This window comes from Montipora foliosa, chromosome 6, assembly GCF_036669935.1.
Source record: "Montipora foliosa isolate CH-2021 chromosome 6, ASM3666993v2, whole genome shotgun sequence".
NCBI classification, from domain to species: Eukaryota; Metazoa; Cnidaria; class Anthozoa; order Scleractinia; family Acroporidae; genus Montipora; species Montipora foliosa.
Genome location: NC_090874.1, coordinates 49,441,072 through 49,458,729, shown reverse-complemented (window position 1 = coordinate 49,458,729; position 17,658 = coordinate 49,441,072). Strand labels below are relative to the sequence as shown.

At 39.1% G+C, this 17,658-nt stretch overlaps 1 protein-coding gene across 1 annotated transcript; it reads right to left on the bottom strand.

Moving 5' to 3' along the window:
- Positions 1-4,716: 4,716 nt before the first annotated feature.
- On the bottom strand, positions 4,717-17,486 carry LOC138007603 (RNA-binding protein, mRNA-processing factor 2a-like). The gene is made up of 13 exons (XM_068854609.1): positions 17,255-17,486; positions 17,093-17,170; positions 15,244-15,282; positions 12,974-12,988; positions 12,400-12,462; positions 11,877-12,009; positions 11,322-11,385; positions 9,552-9,636; positions 7,941-8,110; positions 7,004-7,073; positions 6,015-6,055; positions 5,598-5,694; positions 4,717-5,386 (listed from the first exon to the last, which is right to left on the bottom strand). Exons 1-12 carry the CDS (start codon positions 17,285-17,287, stop codon positions 5,625-5,627), a joined length of 861 nt encoding a protein of 286 aa, XP_068710710.1. The 5' UTR covers positions 17,288-17,486; the 3' UTR covers positions 4,717-5,386; positions 5,598-5,624.
- Between the last annotated feature and the right edge of the window lie 172 nt (positions 17,487-17,658).

The window sequence follows — 17,658 nt, the reverse complement described above, 5'->3', positions numbered from 1 at the left end:
TATTTTTGTTGTTTTACATTCTCAAGTTGGATAGGAAATAAAATTCAATTAATGTGTCAATTTTTGTCTCCTCGTGCGAGTAAGCGATGAGAAATTTGAAACTCGAAGGGTAACCGGCAAAACGAAAGAAGTCACCACACTTTATGTAAATCGGTAATATTTGATTTAACTAGCAATATTTGAACTACACTGAATAAATTTCTAACGTTATTTAAATTTCTCTTTGCAATGCACCAAATTGATACCATAGGAAGTCACTAACATTGAACGGATGAATTCAGTGCACGCTGTGATGAGGATAACATAAAAAAATGTCCAAATTTTAGATTTTGTACTATCAAAAGCTAACCTATGCAATTTTAATACAAGTTAACTTCAATAGCCCCACTCAGTTGTTTTTGCAGCTGGAAACAGAATTTCAAATCTATAAAGTAACTTGCCGCACCAGCTAATGTTTTATTATTAAAAACTCAGGCTTTCTTTGGAAATTGTCGCACTGTTTTAAGAGGTGCACGGTTTTCTTTGCGGTAACTTGTTGCGGCGAATGATATGAAAACGCCTTCAATCTGATCTCTTCAAACAGTAGCTAGGTAACGGAACATGGTTCAAAACCATGGACAAGGAGAAAAAGGGGAATTTACTTTAACTCCATCTTTTAAAATAAACCTGGCTCCAGTTCTTTAATCAGTTGCACAAATTGTTTTATTGAGGTTTTGTTATTTTTATCGCTTGTCAACTCCTGTCCTTAAACTGTGTAAAGGAAGGATTGCCGGCTTCTGTTTATAGCTCCAAGCGAGACACAAGTTTAAAGTGAACTATACCAGATTTTTGAAACCCAGCAAAAAACTGTCGACAGTTTTTGCTATTCATGCAACACGAAATCTAAAACATGTTGAATAAAACAATTGTTTAATGGCATTCTTTCCACTGACATCCCACGAAGAAATTTACCGGTAAACCTAATTTTCTCCATGAATGAACGGAAAGACTGTCCTTTACACTAATATAATTAATGTACGAGTTTTGGAGAAAAGAAAGGAATATGAAATTTAGTCTCAGTTTGAGTTGTACACAAAGAAAGTAAGTATAATTTTGCATATGAATAACGAAAGACTTTGTAAATGAAAAAGAGAAATAATCAAGGCAGTCATCAATACGAAAACATATTGTTTGTAGCGAATTCAGAGCTTAAAATAAGAATCGATCAAAAAAGTTCGTGTGGTTTCCAATGGTTTTTAGTCAAAATCACCTTGCCGCCGCGTTGCTGCTAAATTTATCATGCAATGACACCCAAAAAAGGAACCATAAACTGCATTTATAAACACCAGTGATGGCCAGACAAAGGAATCATTTCAAAATATTCATTTAGCCTACGCTTTGTAGACAAATTGACAGTGGGTTGGTTGATATTTAAATAATCCTTAACATTGTGGTCACTATTAGAATGACACGTCAGTTTTTTAGTTCATGACACGATTTCAGGGGCCAAATATTTCTTATAGTCACGTTTCATCACTGAGACATGAAACTTCTTATGTCAGGCAAGTTCTCCAGCTGTTCATACGACTAGTTCCTAATGGTTTTCAGCCCCCGTCAAGGTGTGAAATACTCCGCGCAGCGAAAGTGAAATGAGAAATTTAATTAAAACAACCAAACCGAAAAGTATGATCTTGTCGAAAGAAACTCCGCACAAATAAGATATGAGAAAAATTGTCCAAATTGTATTTTAGGCATTGAGTTGTCGTGATTATATTAAATCCAAGGAATCAAACTGATAAAAAAACGAGAATTTAGATTATGAAGATATGTTCCTCGTTTCTCTTAGTGTAATGGGAATAAGATTTTTTTATTAAGTTTGCATTATTCTGCGATAGCGGCTCACTTCCAAATGAAATGATAGCGATCAACTTTGATACCGCAGACTGGCGCGAATAAGCTAGATCAAGTTGGACTTCAATGAGGTAAAAAAAGTCATTTTTTATCCCTTAAATTAGTATTTCGCTCAATTATTTCTCGATTTAAAATATAATCATTTAAGTACAGTTCCATTAATTTAAAACAATGTGGATTACATGATTATCTTGAAGTAACGGATCACACCAAATATGGTTTAGAAAAAGGTTGGCACTGCCCCAAAATAATCGCATCCCCCGCTCAAATATCAACTTAGTTATGTCAATTTGCGTAGATAATTTTTTCGTCTTCCTCTATACAAAAGTATACACCATCCTCAAAGAAAATTTAAGGGCATCGACAGAAATCGATTCTGGCTCGCTACGGGCGAAATATAAAGCCATAAGCATCTCCATCCTCAAAACGAATTTAAGGGCATTGACTGAAATCGATTCTGGCTCGCTATTGGGGAAACAAAAATCCATAAGGATATTTTTAAAAATTCTGAAACCAATGTAACTGTTGTGGGTCAAATCAGGGCTCAGGTTCAATCCCTTTTTACCTAGGTTAAATTGGTGATCCTTATTTTACCTATCGGGTTGAATATGCGCTCTGTAGCTATCAACCCCCAAAAAGGATTGAAAACACCAATACCTTCCCTCAAGCTCTGTCTTACGCACCTCAACACATCTTATCTTATCGGTTTCTGTATTCATACACTTATCCATTCCAGGGGTGTAGCAGCCAGCAAGCCCGGGCTTACAAACTTTTGGACATAATTATCCGAACACTTTCCTCTCGTCGATCACCTTGTACAAGAAATGCAAGACAGGCTGCTGTCACAGGAAGATCATTCGATTCTTAGGGCAATATCCTGTCCCCAAAAAGCCGCTACGTGCATTCACAAGCGGATGGAAAACGAAGTGGCAGCATTCTCCTGCTTGGTGAGAGCCCAGCGACTCTGGCAGAAACCCTGGAGAACTCTAATCCAATCCTCTGCCCAAACATAAATGCGGCCACCCCGGAAGGCTCCTACACTTTGATGCACTGAGTAAAAACCTACCTGCTTTCCACCACGAAAACGGAACGACTGTCCTTCCTTGCTCTAATGCATAAAATGCGTGCCTGGGAATGATCATAGACGTGAAATCTGCGGCCCGTGATTTTTGTGGCAGAGAGAACAGGCTCCTTAACTTTGGGTTTCCATAGAACTCAACCGCACTTGGGTTTGTGTCGAATACACATTGTAAAGATGCACTTACATTATTCAAAATGTACCAGTGGTTTTCTTTCTTGTTTAACAGAAACCCAAAGAGTTGCAATGGAATCGCGAAAAATGTCCTTTTGTAATGGAAGTCGCGTTGATCTTGAAGAAAGAGTCACCTACACAATGATGACATTTAAAAATATTATTCCTCGGTTGTAACGCAATGCAAGGTTACTATAAAGTTCACTGAACAAAAATCACTTTGAATCTGGTAATAAGTCTATTTTTTTTTTAATCCTCTGACCTCCAAGAAATCACTAAGTTTGGAACGGGCTTGCGAACTGAAAATGGTTAGCTACGCCCCTGCATTCAGTTTCAGGATTACAACATACGGTACGCGGACCGTTTAAGATCATTCTCGTACAACATCTGTAGCATGGATTTTTTTAAAATACTTCTCAAAAAAATTTGACGTCATGAGGCCCTTCTTTGATACAGTTTTCAAAATATCTATTTCATTTTTTTTTGTCCAAATAGAAATTCCATGCTACAGTTTGCGAAAAATGACGGGGCGATTCCCATCTGGTGAAAAAGCCGCCTCTTCCTTTCGTTTCCTGAGAGTTTGTACCTGTTTTTCACTAAAACGCACGGCAGAGGACTGGGACATATTGCGCATGCCCCTTTTGATTGAAGTGATGTGAGACTCTCATTGAAAAAGTCACTTCAAAGGACCGTCCATGCAACCTTTTTGAAGGGTTCTTGACTAAAAATCTACCTTGGCAACCATTGTCTTTCTGTAGTTAAGAGTCACCCTTCTTAATAAAAACATGTTCTTTTCAGACTCAATATTATTAGATTTCAAATGTCTGAGAAAATACATTTGATGTTCTGTACATCGGAAACACTTGGTTCAGTGCATCCCTCTTACTGTTCCAAGCTCCAGTTGGAACCGGACCTCTTACAAAACAGTCGTACATGGACTGTTTAAGAAGTGTATATGAAGTCTCATTATACCCCCACATAGAAGAAAATAGGGGCATGAATTTGGTTTTTGCGGTAACCATGGTAAATTGCTCTAATTACCCCGGGGGGCGGGGACTACACGGGTCAATATTCACTGGCTATGTGCCACTGGTCTCTCAGAACCCCTATCCATTAATAGTCTATTTTATGGCCAATTATAGACCCAATCTTAGTCACTTGGGTAAATGTAATTTTAGCGACCGCAACTTAGTCACTTTCTGTTTATGCATAAACCTTACATGAGGCATTTTAATTGTAATTTCAAAACAGAATATAAGTGCAACTAGTAAGTATTAAATCAACAGCCCTACAGTTCTTTCTATAGCAACCTTTTTTTTACCGCGAACCTTCCCATTTTATATCCCACTAGCCAGAATTTTCTTACCCCCGGAATCCCGACAATTTGCGACCCCATTCTAGTAACTCTGTCGGGAACTATGTTGAAAATGCAACTCTATTATAGTCAATTCAGTCGTGAAAATGCGACCCCATCCAGCGGCTAATTTCTCGATGCTGACTCCTCTGTCAGTAGCAGATGTGTTGGCCATTTATTTACTTGGAAATATTAACAAAAAGCCACCACTTGAACACGCTTTGATATCATTGAACACTTTACTGTAAAATATTAACAACAATATTTACAACTTGGAATGAAATTTATGAGCATTTGAAAATTTTCTCACACCACATTGAAATAATTTAAAAACTGGACCCTCCAATATTGACATTTTCTCAGCCAGTAAGAAAAGATGTAGCCGCTCAAGAAATAAAACCAACAATAAGAAGGAAATGACTTTTTTTCAAAAAAAAGGAAAGAGATTTTTTGTATTTCTTTTAGAAGGACAAGGGGTATTTTCAACAACCTTATTTCACAAGTTTTTAAGTATTCAATGTAACGAGTTCTACAACAGACTTGTTCCCAGGCTTTCCCTCCAAGCAGCGGATGGAAACTCTGACAACTATCGTAGCTCGGAACGAGGCTGCTTTTTCTATTTTGAGGAAAAACGGGAATTTGCATCAACCATGTCTTTCATTACCGTGTCATTATAGAACTTCTACGACCAAAAAAAAACTCTTCTACAAACATTTTTTGATAATTTTCCGAACACCTACGTAGCGCGAGATTTGAACCTTCCGCAAGTTTTCGTAATTTTTATCATTTTATCATTCTGATTCCTTGACTGGAAATAAATTACATCCTCATCTCAACATTTTATTGTTGGCTTGGTGCTGAAGCACCGAAAAGTCAATTATAACTTGACCCTGTGGAAAAAATAGGAAACAAATAAATGATGAGTTGACAAAAATTTTGGAGAACTTTTATTGGGACGCCGGCGGGATAATTGGATTGCGACTTGGTCACTTTTCGCGGGAGCTGAATTGTCCCAGGGGCCTGGGTTTGTTAAGAAATTCGAATGAGAATCACTCCATTTATAATACGATCGAATGATTTGCAAGCAGAAGGGCTACTTACTAAAAAAGCCGGTCGCAAATGAAAGCTTCACTCGCACATTTTGGTTTTGGCAAATTCTATTCTGATACCGCCTCTCTCCCCTGTTCCAATGATCTTTCTAAATGGACGAAAGGAAAGACATAATTTACCCAACATTTAGGGACGATTGAAAGATCTCGAATTAAGGGTACGTTCGATTGACGCTATTCCGGAATAAGAATACGTGGAGTGATGATTTAAAACACTATGTGTGGTGTTTTGCAGCGAAAAGGATAATAAAGCTATGTTTAAAATAGCATTTTAGCAGATGTTTGAGAATATTAATGTGAATCTCCGCAAAAAAGAAGGATTTCTAACTTCTATTCCATGTATTCCTATTCCGGAATACGGTCAATCGAGTGCGCACTAAATACATAGATTGTGTTTAAACTTTCTTACCCATGAAGACACTGTTTTGCATAAGCTGCAGATGGAACATCCTAAGGAAGAGAAAATAATAATTTTCATGTGTCGGGATTTTACAGTTATGTGCTTAGTTACCTGGCCTTTAAATGAAAGTGAGGCTGGGGTTGACCTTGTTATGATACAGACCTACCTGCTTTTCTTATGTTAATGATTTTGTCCTCGTGCTAATTAGTTGGAATTTACATAAGAATCGCAGTGAGGTTTCTATCAAAAGAAGGTCAACTCTAACCACACTTTCATTCACACGCCAGGTAACTAAGCACACAACTGTATTTGCAATCCAGACACATGTTCTCCCCGAAAGCGAGGTTCTTTCGCAAATTCTGATGTTTCGCACTTAGTAACGTCTACTTACTTTCTCGAACAAAAGCGATAATTATAGTTGAAATTTTATTTTGTTGGAAAAAGAATGATTTCAGCATTTGAGAAGAAATTCATTATCCATAAATTCATATTTTGAACTGGTCAAAGTTTAGTGCGTCAACCGGCTGACTTGGACAGCATACCGTCATAGAAAAGCAGAAACTAGGCGAGACTGCTTGGTCTTCCTTCAAAAATATGGCGCTTACCAACAGGCAAAAAGTCGTATAGCGGTGGCCATTATGGTGTTTCTAGTATTATATAAACAACAAAACAATGAATTTGTTCAGTGGGGACCACCAATGCTTTCACAAGCATTTGCCACATTTAGTGATTTTATGTGACGAGTCGTCTAGGTACGAGCAATTTTTCGTGTTAGAAAACTCTTGTTTGGCACCTAAAAGCAAACTCATTAGGTTGTCACCAAAATTTATTTGTTACATAAAAATGCTCTTATAAAGACGATGCTCAACACGTCAATTACTAGCATGGAGTTTCTCATTACATTGCGACTTTTGAAGGTAGTCTGTTACTGGATATATAGCAAAACATACCGACTGCTCAAACTGAAACAATGCATGGCTGTTAATTATAGTAAGTACCAAGTATTCCACAAAGCAGACTGGATTTTGTCCTTTGCTGAGCATCTTTAAACGACGAAATCCAGGTGTTCTACAATGGAAAAACCGCGAGTCAGAGTTTCCGATGAAAGGGTTTCAAACATTTATTATTATAGATCGTATATATTTGACAGCCATGTTGATGGCCCAACTTAATCATCCAGGCCTGAATTCTACTCTTACGCAAATATTCTCATTTTTTCCGGTGCTCACTAAGTGAAAAGGCCCTATGGAAGTTATAAACGAACGGATTGATATATGAAGCTCATATGTCATTCCGTTCGTTGATTCATTCCTTCATCACGGGAACATTAGAACCCACAAATGACCAGCTCCCAACATCACTGGCTTCATAGCTCAGTTGATTAGAGAGGGTCGCAACGGTATCGCGAGGTCACGGGTTCAAACCCCGTTGAAGTCCTGAATTTTTCAGACTTCTCTACGCAATTGCTAAAATTGCGTTCATGTCTGCGAGGATCATAGCTTCAGTTGGAAGTTCTAAACCTATTTACGGAAAGATCCGAAGAGAAGCTTTTCCTAAAAAGCGATTAACTGATAATAAGTGCGAGAATCGCTTTTCCCTTTCATCTATAGTCCCCACTTAACCAGCAAACAGATGCATTTATTCGTCGAGTCCTTTCACGCGAACACACGAGCCCAAAAAATTTAACCTGCTCCCAAATGTGCATGTGTCTTCATAGCTCAGAGGAGCATACCACCGACATCGCAAAGCTCATGGGCTCGAATTCCATTGAAGCCAACTAAATTTTTCAGGTGTCTATAAGAGGAGAATAGTACCCTAAATTTGTGTATACCATTCTACGATTTCAATTAGCCATAATCATACTGCTCTCATTGGTAAATTGTACAGATAATCGCGAGGATCACTTCTCTCTTTTACCGGATTAATTCGACTTACTCGCCAAACGCATCCCTCAATAGCTGTTCAGTACATTCTTTTTCTAAGTTTGCTACGAACAAAGTAGAGCAGGGCATATTTCCTGCCATGTCTCCACCAAACAATGCTATTTGAAGAGGAGCTGTCGGAGAACCCAATGCTGGGAAAATCGGATGGTGTTGAGGGAAACTCTACAAAGAAAAGGATACTAATTATTAAAGCAAAAATATCAAAACAACTTTATTTTTATTGCTAAAGGTTCTGTGAATGCGTACTCCCTTGCATTTCAGGGAGGGTATCAAAAATAGCCCCAAAGTTATGCATGTCGGGCTTGAAATCAGTGAGATGACCACGTTAGTATCGATGTAAAAGATGTATCAATGCATTGTGTTGTAAAGCAACGACGAAGCTAACAAAAAATTAAACACAAAACAATGCAAAATCCATTTTGCTGTGAAGCTCAGTCAGATCCTACGCATCTAACATTGATATGAGTCATTGAAAGTCGTCTGAATATCTTCACGGTTGACAATCATCATTATTTTGATTCAGTGGTTTGTATTCGTTGTGTCCTCTCATTGACCAAGAATTTACAGTTACTTCTAGAATTCAATGCAAGCTATAGATGAATGGTGATCCGACGAGAAGAATAAGCCTCGTTCCAATCATTTTAGAAGTAACAAATTTGAGTTGTTAAGATTATTAATAACTCATGAGTGGCAGTAAATCGGCCATATACGTATTCTCACGGTTGCACCGGAAACAAGCACGAAGGAGAGTCTGATGCGGCGGAATCTTTTCAGATGCAAATTATTTCCCTTGCATGATCTTTCATCGCATGTTCGTTCCAGTCTAACTGTGAGAATACGAATAAGGTCTATTGGAAAGCAGTATTCAGGCCTCTTATGATGTCCATGCAAATCTTCCCGTTTGTTTAGTTAGTTCGGTATGCAATGAGTGAATATGTAGCCTGCATGACAGGCGCTTTATGAGCCAAGCGGGGCGAATGCGATATTTCGCGCGGAGCGCGACACAAGCGCGAAGCGCGAGACGAGGGGGAGAGTTGGCTCATAAAAGGCCTGTCATGCAGGCTAGTGAATGTGTGGTAAGAGATCCATGGAATCCCTCGTCCCTATGATAATTACTTTAAAATTCAATTTTAGCTTGCCATCTTGCTGCGAAGGTGAGTCTTAAGTGTTGCTCACATGACTAGGCGGTTCACTTTCAGACTAACTGACCAATGAGATGTGTCGTCCTGTAATAAAAATATGGGAAACTCCCTCTCTTTCCTCATATAGAGTGTTTTCACGTGACGCCACGGCTGCCATGTTGGAGGAGTGAAACAAAGAAACAGCGGTCATGTGGGAGGAGGGAAATATTCTTTTGTCAATCGAACTCAATTTTTATAAAAATTCTTCCTTTTGTTTATGACCTATGTATGCAATATGGATGGTGGTCACACGATGAGCGGACGGCAAACTATAGACATGAAAGTAGGCTATTTTATTTAATACTACACTGATTCACTTCGCTATTGAGACACAATATGAGCAGAAAATTTGTATATATGTCCTCATGCAGAGGACTACCTGCTCACCTCGTATCTATTACTGAAACCATTTGATTACTTACTTGCAGTTGTTGAATAATCGTCGGATGATGATTGAAGGGGTGATGTGCTGTTGCTGCTGCCGCCATTATGTCGTTAAATATTGGCCTGATATAAAACAGCACATACAAAAGCGGTATCAGTATTTTACAAACAGGAAAACAAGAAAAGCAAAGCAGCAATAACAATAACAACAAGGAAATAGCAGGTAAATGGAATTTCAATGCTGACATGACTTCGTCTAGTTGACCGTTCCCTTCCTGCGGGAAGAGGTATCATCCGATTCTCAAGAAAATAACCTCACTCAGGGGCGTAGCGACCATATACGCAACGTACGCACGTGTGTGCCTCGAAAATCTTTCAAAAAAAGTTAATTTACTTATTTGACTTATTTATTTACTTATTTTGTGGCGAAAAGTCACTTTTACACATGCAACAGTTTTCTCTTATTGTATTCCTTAGATTCCTTAGATTCCTTTAAAACTAGGCTTAAGACACACCTTTTTAAAATTGCTTTTAACCTATAGTAAATTTTTAATATTTTTCGTGTAATTACTTTAACTCTTATGTAAAAGCATTGAGACTTATGTATAATGCGTTTTTAAGAACTGTATTATTATTATTATTATTGTGTCTATTTTACGAAAAGAAAACTCAGTCATCACAAGAAGTTCTCTTTCCGCGCATGAATTGAGCTATCAATTACAGTGCGTTCACTGAAACCGGGGTCAGAGGGCAAAACCGAAACAATAAATTCCAACATTTTCAGATCCAGCGAATCAAGTTTCCGGTACCAAACAATGAAATCGCAAGTTTTTCGTTGACCGGTGATGCTCATGAAAACTATGGGGGCCACCAGATAATGAAAACCAATCGACCCGGTTTCAGTGAACGCACTGTAAATCGAATTTAGCTTTGAAAAGTTCACTGTTCTTCTGCAAGTGTTGAGATCGAGTGGTGTTGAGATCACTTTGTGTGTGTATATATACTAAAACAATTATTCTTTTCAATCTCGGTGAATAGTGGCAGCATATTTACCTGTATAGCCGGGACCTCGATTTCAAAGAATAATTGTAGTACCAAAGGTTGTCAAGTAAAGAACAAAGTTACTTATGGCATTTTCCGAGACCCTAAAAATAAAAAGGTTTCTGGGGAGCATGCCCCCAGACCCCTCTAGAGGCTCGCGCCGAGCGCCTTCGACGCTCCTATCACTACACCTTCCTATATGTACCTGAGCGGAAGAACCACTCAACGCCCCTGCTCACTGTTGGGGAGACATTTTATTGGACTTCAGTGTAGTTCACATTTAGTGAGGATAAGACATAGGTGCCATCGTATCTTAAAGCTTTTTCTATCACTGCATCGAGAAGTGTGTAGACTCTTTATATTGTTCCACAAACTTTATGAACCTTGCTGGGCTGAGGCACAGGCTACATGTTCTTGTCATGGTCCGAGAGCACTTGTGAAAGTCTAACAATCTGCAGATGTTCTAACAAATGTAGCACTTTAATTTCTCCTTCGACTTGTTTGAAGACACCAAGGGTTGGTCCGGCCGGAGTTCGGCGCTCAATCAATTGAACTAATCAGTTGGAGGATGCCTCCTCGTGGAAGTTGTTAAACCCCCTCCCTCATCCCCTCGTCGTACGTGATTTGATGCTATTGCGCTTTAGTTTGCATTTACAGCTGCATACAAATCATTCTCTCTCACAGCTATTCCTTTAAGAAAAAGAAGTAATTTTTTGAAGTGTCACTCTTCAGATGTGGTACCAAGATGCATCGATGCATTTACTCACGCTGGATAGGCTAAACTTGGTTCCGGTGTTGGTAAGAATCCCGCAGTTGCAAGTTCTGCAGGTACTAAAAAAAAGACAAGCAAATAAACAACATCTGTTTAATATTTTTACAAAAGATAAAGGGATCATGAAGAGAAACGGGAGCAAAAAATATGTGTCTTTCCTTCCCCACCAAAAATAATAATGATGGCAGTCTCCATTTTGGTTGGCCACTGTATTGGATGGTAAGTCTATTTGTAGGGCGTGTCCATTCCTGTCAATCTAGAGTTTCTCTAGCCTGCGTAGCAAGCGTTCCTGTTCGACAGAAGAGCTTCGAAACGATTTTCGAACCAGCGTTAATTCAGTCTCTTGCCCCAACTTTCCCGCGGCCAATTTGCGGAAAATCGTTTCGAAGCTCTTTTGTCGAACAGGAACGCTTGCTGTGCAGGCTAGGGTGTCTCAAACCTGTGCTACGGCTAATTTGGTTATCTCTTGGTCGAAAGGAACAATTTTCACATTATTTACAACCAATATATTCAGCCACATGTAAACACAGATATAAACCCGTTTACTTACAAAATTGCGGCTCTCTTGGATAAAAGTGTGGGGCCAAGACTGCTTGTTTGTTCACCGGTTTGGACACCTTGGTGTTGGAACGAGCGAACTCCAGTCGCAAGGTGAGAGAGGCATCTGGATCGAATCGCACTCCCTGAAAATAGAGAAGTTATTTAACAGTCAAATAATGAAAATGAAGTCCGATATCCCCTCAGCGCTGAAATAATCTTCTAACTTTTCTTTTCTCAAGAGTACTTTTTAGTCATTGCTGCTTAGCCAATAACGCAAATCTTAACGCGCCACAGAGTTTTTGGAAATATTTTTTTCAACACTGAGAGACCACAGAGTTTTTGGAATACTCTTGGATGATAAAGCGATTTTCCGATTTTACCCACCAAAATGCCCTTAAAATGTGATCCAAGACTGGAAAACTTTGTAAAGGATTTCAGAACAAACATGTTTAGCTTGCTTATCGGCCTTCAAGTTTAGTTTTAACAGCGCACGCGTATTAAAGGTGACCCCACCGGTGTATTTATAGTTTTACCTGTAAAGAAGCTTTGGCCTCTTCGGCTTGTTCTCTGTTTTCAAACGTAACAAATGCAACTGGCTAAAACGAAGAAGGAATAGAGTGTTTGACAGGATTTTCCAAAAAGTGACAACAGAAAAAAGGATAATACCGTCAAATTGAATGATTTGGATGTATTTTCAGGTTAAACATTCAAACAAAGGGAGTTTCAAACGAACATTTGCGTTCCAAATTTATGCACTTTAGCAAAATGGAACCGTTTTGCTCATGCGCTGTTTATCATATACAATGCCGATAATCGTGGTGCTCATGTGTACCATTCATATTCCAATGATAAACGGTGTTCCGCATAGCGATTTCTTTCCCTTTCCGTAAAACAGATTGATAGACTGGCCAGTCGACATTGCGCGTTCGTTGCGACTACCTTGTTTGGTGATTTTCCGTGAACAAAGAGGAGAAAAACGTTGCTACACAAGTAGTGCTGCAAAACTTCGAAATGGTTTGAAAATTCTGTCCAATGGTCGTGTTCGTTCAGTTGTTGCTAATCTGTATAGAGAATACAGTGGAATCACGACAAGCTTCAAGTACTTACCGACTGAGTTTTACCCTGTGTGGAGGAAATAGAAAAGAAATCAGTTCTTCTTAATAGGTTGACGTTTACAACGGCTTGATTTGACTTCGCGCAGCTTTTAGTGTTAAAAGAACAAGTTCATCAAAGGAATGTCCTTTAACTTCGGCCAGAGTGAAGGCTACAGGTAGTCTCTTGTTTTTCTTATAAGTTGTGATGTGAATCTTGTTTGAGCCTCGGCCAGACTTGACGATAAAAAATAATCATATGAAAGGCGGTACTCATCGTGTTACAGTTTAGGGGTGTTATAGTTTCTTATATTTGATCATTTGTGAAGTAAGATTCTGTGTCAAAAAATACCTTGATCTCATTCCCGTTTGTCATTGAAAGTAATCAAAAATCTGTTTACTGCGCGTACGTACTCCGAGGTCCCTGCTATCAAGGGGGATAATACATCGGCTACTAGGTAGGAGGAAAAATCTTTGACCAAAAATGTTCACTCCACAGAATATAGGTTTTAAGGGTTTGTTGGCCTTCGGTAGAACATTTTGCTCCTGCTTCCGGGGGGGTCTGATCTTACAGTTCACGGACAAACTATGAAATCAACTATTATTGTGATTCCAAGATTAGGGACGATTTTCGTAATGATGTTAAATCGGATGGTAAGTATAGGAGAGACCATGCTCTCAGATGCTAACTGTTGCATTTACTTTGGCCGAAAATGAAAATTGTAAATCTCTTGAGACACGGATAACAATGGTGTGATGTGAATGTGTTTGTGAACGAACAAAAGTAGCTAATGACAGATGTATTGTTTTGGTTCACTTACAAAGTGGTGATGACGTAACGCGATAACCACACAAAGGGTGTTTTCATTGTGAACATACCCGAATTCATTTACCACTCTGTGTAACAGGCCAGTTACCACGGAAACCGGGGAAAACAACCCCTACTCTTAGCTATTCGTTCCCCTACTCTTCGCGGTTCTAAAACAGTAATCTCACTAGTTTTATGAATACGGGACGATATTTTACGGACGGGGCCTACAGTATAATTGGGAGCTTAAGCACGCGCGTTTCTGAGACGCGGACGGAAACCGGAAGTGAGCTGTTTGCCCTTTTAACCTGTTTTCACGCAACCACATTTACATTGTTAAGTATCTTTTCTCTATCAGAGATGATCAGTACAAAAATCTGGGAGACACCACTGTTTTGGCACGCGAGAATTTCTCTTCCGGTTGCCGTCCGCTTCTCAAAAACGCGCGTGCTTAAGTTCCCTATTGACCTTGGGGAACTTGTTACTCTAATAAACCATCTCGGATTGCACAGGACGAACTCTCTCCTAAGTGTTAATCGGACTTCAAACCCCTACGTGACTTTTCACGAGGTACACAGTCCTACAATTCTCCAACAGAGCCGCTCGTCGTCGATAATTGATATGGTGGAGAGTCATTATGGCTGAAGCTTTTTAAGATCAGCCAAACCATCCTTCAAAGATGATTATAACAAGGTTAACAATGAATGGTTACACAATCACCCTCCTAATATTCGAGACTGACAAACAACGTTCGCATATCTAATCTGAACGGTCAAAAGACATGCAAAGTTAACTTGAACCACAAACATGCCCGATAAATTAGCCCGTCTGTCGGGTATGAAAAACTCGTGTGAAATTTCGGAACACACTCATAATCTCTCCTCGAATTCATTTGTAATTATCTTCTTTGGAAATCACTTTTCGAGTAGAAGAAATCATGCTGTGATTTCTTTGGATCCATTCCGGATTGCGAATTAACTCTCTGGTAAGAAATCAATAAGTGTTTACTTTTAAAAACACTTAGAAAAATAACGATCATATTGGAAGTCGGGATGTGATTGATTACACGCAGCTTATAGCCCACGAACAGAGCACTTTAATTCTGCTAGCAGTCAATAAGAATACATTTGACAGAGCTGCGTTCTCCTCCGGTGCGCTACCAGAATCGTTTGGTGATGTCGAGCCGGTTTTCATTATTCGCTGGACTGTGACCAATAGCCCAGTGAAAGGAAAGAATCTTGGTTAATCGATGCTATAATGGTTATCAAAACCGAAAACGTCGATGCAGTCGTAAAATTCTATGGGAATAATTTCCCCGAGCTAATGGGATTGTACTGGTTTGGCCTGATTATCAATGCAAGGTTGAATTGATTCAGGCATTCTGCTATAATCCCTAAGCTTTATTATTCAAAGGGGTGCAGGTGAAGACAAAGTGAATGGTAATTGCTTTGTGAACCCTGCAAGGTTATTCTTCTTACTTGTTTATCCGTGAGCTTTAATAAAGATCCCTCGTATCCCTAAAAACAACGAAACAAGCTAAATTAATCCCTCAAATTTACAGCATTTTTTCCATATCCTTTTCTTTCTATCCTTAAAGGAAACAGCTCAACGTGTGATCATTGCTCCAATGATTGGAAGCTTTTCACGAATCAAGTATGTTACGATTCAGAGAGGAATTGAAAAACAACCCAAAAAAAAATGCTCTCCGACGCGTAATTACGAAATGACGGGGAAAATGTGCGAACAATATTACTTTGCGGTTAAGCGCGTTTTTCCAATATTAGACCAAACTAAGTAAGAACTAAAGCCACTGGTGTTGATGTTTTTTTCTTTTCTTATGCAATTAAAGAAGCGGAGGCCAAGCAGTAAATTAATCTCGACATTTAAGTTGCTCTGGTTTGAGCCACATGACGTACTCTTTCTATCGAAAACTTTTTCAAGGACTACGTTTCACAGACTATTTTTTGTTTCCCTGAGTCCTTCTTGGACCTAGTAAAAAAGTAAACTAAATTCCTTTAAAGGCTGGGACATTAACATAATGACAGGTCCGCCCAATTATCGAGTTTGAGTTCTGTATTCGACTAACAAACACTTGGATGCTCCGCTGTAAAAAATATGGTAACCGCAGACAAGACTGAACATTGGTGATTTCAAACAGATCGTCGTGTTGATCAAAATGAGTAGTGTTGTATCTGAGTGATTATCCCGGTTAAATATACTTTGTAATGCTTGGCTTGCAAATGAATATTTTGTATTCGACGAATGTTGAAAACTATGCCACTGGTACAAATGGATTCTTAAGAATTGTTGACAAACATCATAGTCGTATACTATTGGATAATTCACGAATTTCAGTTTCTCGTCGAGTTTGAATATCATGGTGACTTGAAAATTTTGACAGATTGGTTCAAATACAATTTACTCGACCTAAACTGTGGTACATTTATAGTGATATAATATGATAAAATGTTCGGAAAGTGCCAGAGACATAACATATTTCGGTTTGGAAGATACAGAAACACCTTCGATGAAAATGAAAACCACACACCGCTTGGCAAACTTTGCCTATTCTCTCTGAGAACCTAATTAGTTTTCCTTGTACTTAATTGCTGCAGGAATCATTAGTGTGAAGAAGTGATAATTGCGTCTTCTCTTCACCTAAACGCACTCAAGTTGAACCCATTTGACTCAGCACCGCATAGAGAGTTTCGAAATTAAGTATCCTTTATTACGCCTAGTGGCGTTTGACAGCCAAATTTCAGACCTTCTATATTCCTGTAAATAATGAAGAAGAGGACCTAAGACTCCTCTTTGTTTTTCTGTTTGCATACACGATGAGTTAGGGTAACAACATAAATCGCTTCGTTTTTACAATGGCCGCTGAAGATGCTTTTGCAAATATTGAACAAGATGTAAGAAACAACTTTGATCAGCAGACTTCATTTAGCTAGCGCGTACTATCAAATTTCAGACCCATCAGATCGTGCACGTTTATGATTTTGTAAAACACTACTCGTTACTGGCAATAAACGTATTTCAATATTCGTTTGGTTTTGTTTGAAAGCGGAGCTTGAACCCTGCGACCTTGGACAAGTCGATTTCAAAACACTGACGGAGACATTGGCAAATGTAGTTATGGCATCGCCTTAAGTTTACTTAACGTATCCGAGATTTGGTTCATTTACTTAGCCAACTAAATCCATAATGGGGGCCAGGAGAGTCCCATTCAAGTTTAATGTCTTAGATTTTCGGCATTTTCAGCCGAATCGCAACCAATGTTGAAAATATTAGAAGCGAAACAGCTGGACCGAAGAAAGCGCACCGTACCTTGAAGCCTCGGAAAAGAAGGTAGATTTCACGGGGTTTGACATCGATTGGTAAACCACTAACAAACAGAGTGCGAACCTGGGAGAAAAAAGATTAAAATGTTACGGACGCATGGGTGTGGAAACACACTCCTACCGATCTCGCCGCACAACTTTTCCAAACCTCGTCATCTGATGATGTCGATTTTGCGTCCATGGCCTTAACTGCACCTCACTCGTGCCGTGCTCAAATTTCGCTCAGTTCAGTGATTGTGTTAGTGCTTTAGGTGCAGAGGTGCTTGTAACGTGCAGTGTAACAACATGGAAAGCATTACAACCTTCTACAATATTAAAATGGCCTCTGCTATTCTCTCTGCAGCTGCATGCTAGAACCAACAGGTAACTCTGCATGACGTAAGAATTTTCTTCCCGCGTGACATTCCATTGCTAGAAAAACGTGAAAAGAATCCCACTGAGACGCTCAAGTCTCCATGACAACAATTATATTGGGCTAGAAGAACTATTGTTTTTGCCGCAAAAAGTAAGTGTAAACAGCAGGAAAACCGAGCATGAACTAAAGAACCTGGG